General features: G+C 44.4%; 1 protein-coding gene across 1 annotated transcript; it reads right to left on the bottom strand.

The window, feature by feature from the left end:
* Positions 1–237: 237 nt before the first annotated feature.
* On the bottom strand, positions 238–2953 carry LOC130188111 (transcription factor Sox-8). The gene is made up of 3 exons (XM_056406209.1): positions 1939–2953; positions 1436–1671; positions 238–1266 (listed from the first exon to the last, which is right to left on the bottom strand). Exons 1-3 carry the CDS (start codon positions 2352–2354, stop codon positions 512–514), a joined length of 1407 nt encoding a protein of 468 aa, XP_056262184.1. The 5' UTR covers positions 2355–2953; the 3' UTR covers positions 238–511.
* Positions 2954–6510: the final 3557 nt, after the last annotated feature.

Genomic DNA, 6510 nt, shown 5'->3' with positions numbered 1-6510 from the left:
AGTTAAGACTGTTCGACAGATGCAAATGGCTGCGATATAGCTCAGGCCATTAATGTAAATTTGACTGCAAATTCACATAATTGGTCCCGTATACATTCTCCAATGTATCTGCTTCTCCATCTGCTTCACGACAGAATTGAGCCAAACAGTTTCTCTCCTACACATCTCCGTGGCAGGCCGTTGCTTTACCTCAAGTGTGCACGCACGTGCAATCTTTAACTGGAAAAAGATGGGGTGTACAGGATGTAGGCGTAGGCGACACGTCCTCATGGAGGAGTTTTGGCTCGCCAACAACACAATTTGTCTTTGTGAAACAAGTCTGTGTTTTAATCACGACGATATAACTTTGTATAAAATCAGCAGGCACTTTTTTTTCTTTTGCTTGATTAACGTTGAAAATGGTCGCAGGTAGCCTACTACACACACTTCTCCACCTGCCCCTTACTTCCTTCATTAGTAGTGCATCAATCTGAATGAGTCTCTGGTGCGAACCGACTGCTTCTTGTCCCCTTCAAGGTCGAGACAGCGTGGTGTAGACGGGCTGGTCCCAGCTGGAGGCGTTGGGGCTGTGGGCAGGAGCCATGGACAGACTGTTGAGGATTGGGCTGCCGTAGGGCCGCCTGGATGAGTGGAAGTACGGGTACTGGTAGAGGCTGGAGGGGTAGCCTGAGTAAGGGTTGTAATAGTTAGAGCTCTGCAGGTCAGTATAGTCACACTGGGAGCTGGAGAACGAGGCTGCAGCCGAGGCAGCTGATGTGGCCGAGGTGACGCAGGCATGGCTACTGTAGGAGCCGTAATCAGAGTGTGATGGGGACCCGTGGGAGTGCTCGCTGTAGTGGCTGGGGCTCAGTTGCTCTGTTTTAATATGGAGCCGGTGCTGGCCCACCTCGCTGGCAGAGGGAGTGGAGGAGGACATGGCGCTCTTGCGGCTCCACACTGATCCGTTGGCGCCGGCGTGGCTGTATGAGGAAGTGTAAGACCCACCAGGCACTGGAGCCTGCCCGTGGCTGTGGTCTGAGGACAGGGTGGAGGAGCCCGGGGCGTGGCCGTTGAGCGGGAGGTACTGGTCAAACTCGTGCACGTCGAAGGTCTCCATGTTGCTGATGACATCAGTGCTAAGCTCTGAGATGTCTACGTTGCTGAAGTCGATGTTTTGCCTATTACTATCAACAAGACGACGGACTTCAAGTTTCAGATCCTGCTTCACTCCGTGGTGCAGGTCTGTTTTGGGAGTAGTGGGTGGTGTAGGAGGACCATGGGGCTGCCCTGAAAAAAATATGATATTACACATGAGGATGAGGATTCATCACTCTAATTATAAAAGAATTTAAAACCATTTACGGCCAACTAAAACTAATTAATTCATAAAATAAAACTTGCAAACTAGTTGTGTTTGATAAATGTTTTATTCTCCTATTTCATTTTAATATCATACCTGCATGCTCAGGGTGGTGGTGTCCATCAGTCATTCCTGCCAGTCCGATGATCCCTGGTTCAACTTTATACATGTGATGTGCCAGTTCTGCTCCTGAGTCTGAGTCGCTCTGGCCTGGTTTCATATTCTTCCGTCTCCGGGGCTGGTACTTGTAGTCTGGATGGTCTTTCTTGTGCTGAACCCGGAGCCTCTCTGCTTCATCTACAAACGGCCTCTTCTCCCCCTCTGAGAGCAAACTATGGTGAACAAAAGTACAAGACATTAAAATGTGTTCAGTCAAACAAAACACAAAAGATACAGTTAGTAGACAGCCCTGGTTACTTTGACATTTGTATTTATTGTCAGGGTCAGAAGAAAATGACAATTTTCATTTTATATTATATATAGAGAGTCACATCCATATGTATATGTATACAATATGAGCATAATTATCATCATTTTTAAGAATGTGCATTTAACTTTTCATCCGTGCGTTTTCTTTTTCGAATAAAATGTTGACTTACCGCCACAATTTTCCAAGAGTCTTGCTCAGTTCTGCGTTGTGCAGGTGTGGATATTGATCCGCCAGCTTTCTGCGGGCCGCTTGCGCCCAAACCATGAACGCATTCATGGGTCTCTTAACATGAGGTTTATTCTTCAAAGATCCGCTGCCCCTCACGGGCATGGGCACCAAGGACCAGTCGTATCCTTTAAGGACCTGAGAGACGGCGTCCCGTATGCAAGCTGGGAACCGGTCGTCATCCTCCGAGTCCAGTTTCTTGCCTAGACCGGCAATCAGGGATCCTCGGCCGTCGGAGCCCGTCGGTGAGGACGGAGCGTCGGAGTCAGACTCGTCCTGGGACATGGAGCTGTTTGTGCCCGATGGACTGCACGGTTGGTCGCTGCCACACTTGTCATGCTCGTCTGTCATTTTTAACATTATTTGCTCGGCCCCTTTGGGGTTGGAAATCCCAAAAAGGAATCTTCAATTAAAAACAAAAATGTGCCCGCAGCAAAGTGGCCAGTGCGCCTTTTACGCACGGTGCGCCACGGTAAATTCCTTCAACGATTTTAGTCAGTACGAGTCCGTTGTTTCCCTTCTGCTCCCCTGTTTGTTTGTTTGTTTGTCTCCGTTACTCTTGTCTATGCTGTCATGGGAGGTGCAGTCGTGAAAGTTGTGGTCCACAATGTGAGCTGAGGAGCTACACGCTCCAGCAACTTGAGTTGCAGTTTTAAAACCGTCACTCCACCCTCCGCCCGGGATTGGCTGGAACAAATCACCACTTTCCCCCCATTGGTTACAGCTTTTACGTGGGCTTTATTATTTTTATTAATTATTTTCTTGTTTTCATTTGTGAACCCGTATTGCGTCTACTAAAGTGGCACACGCAGTGTGGAAAATAATTTTATAATGCATTTCAGAAATGTAAATGGCCCAAAAACTAGTTTTAAAAAGCTGCTGTTGTTATTACAGAACATGTTATCTTCAGTTTTTCAATGTAAATAAGTTAACTCACATTTGGTAATATCACTATTGCAATAAAGGCTGATTAAATATTTGTATTGTGTACTATATTACTACTTTTCTGTATACAGGATTTGAGTAATTTAGAATGAAAGTCTTGATGTTTGAAACACATTTAGAATGTTAGGAAAAGTTTCATTGAATAATTATCTAAGATTGTAAAAAATAGATTGACAAAATAAATATACTATTGATAATTTATTTCTGGTATCAAGGTTGACTGAACAAGAATGGACCATCAGAACGAGTTGACAGACTCAGAGCGTTAAAGTTGATATTTTGGTTTTGATTCTTTCTGATAACAGAACAGTCACCTTTGATTTGGTCAAACATGTAATGTAAACGTGTCAACACTGCTAACAGGGTTACAAGTTATAGCAAGTATATAATTAAAATGTCAAGTCTCAAGATCTCATTGTCAAAGATGCAGGATGATCCCCCCGATAATAACTGATGGCTAAATGTCTCTTTGAGTATAAATCCATCTTTAATAATGTATTATAACAATTATTCATCAATGTTTTTAAGCAGGCACAGTGTGCCAGTCTGTCTAGTCCCCAAAAAAGTATCATGATTCCGACACAAAAACTCTCACCTGGAAACCGACTTTGCCTCAAATGTGTGCTATGTTGAACCGTTGATAACACACAAAGAAACATCACAAGTCTGAGCTCAATAATATCTTTGATAAATTAGCAGAATTCAAAAGAGATATTTGTTGGTCCCCGCAGTCCGTTTTGTGATACGTCAAACACCAGTGGAGCAGGCTTTTTTATGACTCTGAAGATACAAAGAGCAGAGGAGATAGCAGGGCAGATTGAATCACTGCCTTTGTTAAAGGTGTCTTTGTGTTCATGTATTGGGGGATGACTTTTAACACTGGCCTCCCTGTGAAAAGACAAGGTGTGTTTGTGCTAGACGGCAGTTTGCTTTGCTCCATGCAGGCTGCAGGTGGCTGAGGGAAGAGGAGAGTTTGTAGCTTGGAAGTTTTAGAAACGGCGGCTTCCACACGCAGTGAAAGAGTTTTCTTCAGCCTTCAAGGTAAGAGGTTTCATTGTTTGACTTTTTGACTTTCTTTTTTCAATAGGCTAAAAGGGCTTCTCCAGTGAATTTGAATATATTGTGTTTGAATTCTGTGGAAGGATCATGTGTATGCCTTTATTTAAACATGTCATACAAAATAATGGAACATATCTATCACAAACGATGAAATGAAAGTGCTCCTTCGGTCAGTCCCGAGCAGCCTGTCTAACAGCTGCTGTCAAAACACTCTGTCGGGTCAAGTTCAGTGTGTGTGTGTGCGTGTGTGTGTGTGTGTGTGTGTGTGTGTTTGTGTGTGTGTGAATAGACAGACAGGACAGCGGCTACACGAGTGACTCTGGCTTCACTCTCGTCCTGCTCCACACATGGAAAAGTATTTTGCTGTGTGTGTGCATGCATGTGTCCGCAGAGAAGACTCTAGACTTAAGCATGTGTTATATGTGCGTAATACATGTCTATCGCACATGATTATAACGCAAGGCTGTTGTTCATTTTGATAACGAACTAGTAAGCACTCAGCAAATAGAAACCTCCATTAAATAATTAATTTGCTGTCACACGCGAGACGTAATCACCAACACAGATTTGTAATTGATTGTCTGAACCTTTTCCTTTGGACTTGCAATACAATCTGTGTTTGTGTCAAACGTAATGTTGCTGTTCTCAATCATCGAAACTGCATCAACTGTTCCTGGCTCGAGTTGTCTCCCCACGAAATGTCATGGAAAACCTCCAGTCAGGGTTGATGCATCCTGCCAACAGACAAACAAGCAGATCAACATTAATCAAACCAGTGTGTCATAGTTCAAACATAGTGCTTAGGTTCTTTTTTTGATTTATTTGAAAGAATAAACATAATTTTATTTTGACATGCTTTTAATCGCTGTTGGTTGATCATGGGTGAAGAAGAGTAAAGCCAGCTTATTGCATTATCAAGAGAAGGATAAAACTCAAACTACTCATCAGTCAGCACATCGGAAAAGGCTGAAAGTAAGTCGGGATGAGCTCAACGTGAGTGGCAGCTGCCATCGGGCTGCTGGGCTGTGGGCTTGTCTTGGTTTTCTGGGCAGAGAGAGGGAGACAGACCTAAACAGACTCCAGCCCCCCCCCCCCCCCACCCCTTCATGCCTGCCTGTATTGTGGGGAGAAGCTCTGACCACAGTTTGCGGTCTCTGAGCGCTTGATTAGAAAAGGAAGGAGCAACAGAGAGGTAACCGCGCATGAACCTTAAGTGTCCCGAAGAATGAAGGAAGGTTTTAATGTTCCTATTTTTGCGAGATGCATCTCAAAGGAAAGACCGGGGTAAAGATTTAAATGTTTAGTTTTTTCGGGCCTTAGCAGAGCATGTTGGCGCCCGAGTCGCTTCTAACCCACATGTAAATTATACTCTCTGGCTTCTAATGTGCATAGACAATTACATTACCCAGTCACCCACAGGAATCCTACCCCTTTCGTCTACTCCTGTGTTTTAATAAACTTGGGCATATTTCTCCACTTAAACCAAGTTATTCGACGGAGTACGTCGAGCAGATAAATTCAGTTCATGAAGGTCATGAAGTTCATAAAAAAGTTGAATAAAGGTCTGCTATGCATTCAGAAGAAAATCCATACTTGTGTGCATGATGTATACATTCTGCATCACAAGAATCCCGATAGACGTTTTGTATTTTTTGTATTTCCACATGGACCAACTGTGGAAACGCGTGTCTCTACAGCCCAAACACAAACAGCAGGCCCTCATGTTGTTGAGTAATCTCACTGATTGCACACTGAGTCAATGTAAGTTGACTGAACTGGGGAGGCTGGCATGCCCTCTCCGTCACCCAGACGATCCCAACCACTGCCTAACCACATGTGGAACAAGCGCCTGGGCTGCCAACAAGCCGTATTTCACCCCGGCACCACATCTACCAGACCACGTTGGGCTTTGGTTTTACACACAAGAAGGTCATTAGTGCATCATTTACAGATGCAGCAAATGAACTGAAAGGTAAGGATGGCTCCTTGGAGAACAATAGTTTACATCTGGAGATATAGGAGCTGTTAATGCTACATGTTCAAGTGAAAAGATGTTCCCGGCAGGTTCTCACACACATTAAAACGACACTCGGTGATGGATGTACCTCCTCTTCCTCTCTGTCCCCTCTCAACTCATCCCTTCCCCTCTGGAAGTTGCATGGTGGATGTTTTCCATTTTGGTCTGTTGCCAAATGTATTTCCCAGGTTTTCTACTTAGTGAGGTCGAGGACCCGGGGATGTTTGACTCCACTGGTTCCAATCACAGTCCAACCCCCATGACAGCTGCTGTGTGTTAGGACCTCCCATTGACCCCTGAACCTGCACTATCCTAAATTCATTCTATTAAAACACCATAATGAGGGGTTTACTGGACCAATTGCAGCTTTTATTTAAACCTATTAGTAGACACAGAGAGGTGGAAGGGAGGGGTTGAAACGTGAGGAGGGGAGGACGGGAGTTTTGAAGAGATTGAAGGTGGAGTGTTTGTGACTGAAGGAAACAATTAGTCCAA

Source organism: Pseudoliparis swirei, chromosome 23, assembly GCF_029220125.1.
Source record: "Pseudoliparis swirei isolate HS2019 ecotype Mariana Trench chromosome 23, NWPU_hadal_v1, whole genome shotgun sequence".
NCBI lineage: Eukaryota > Metazoa > Chordata > Actinopteri > Perciformes > Liparidae > Pseudoliparis > Pseudoliparis swirei.
The sequence above is the reverse complement of the archived record's forward strand: the minus strand, read 5'-3'. Positions and strand labels throughout refer to the sequence as shown.

Coding starts and splice junctions, on each gene's coding strand:
- LOC130188111 (XM_056406209.1), bottom strand. CDS start 2,354: ATGTTAAAAATGACAGACGAGCATGACAAGTGTGGCAGCGACCAACCG. Junction 1,672..1,938: donor ACTCTTGGAAAATTGTGGCG/GTAAGTCAACAT, acceptor TGTTCACCATAG/TTTGCTCTCAGAGGGGGAGA. Junction 1,267..1,435: donor CCACCACCCTGAGCATGCAG/GTATGATATTAA, acceptor TATTTTTTTCAG/GGCAGCCCCATGGTCCTCCT.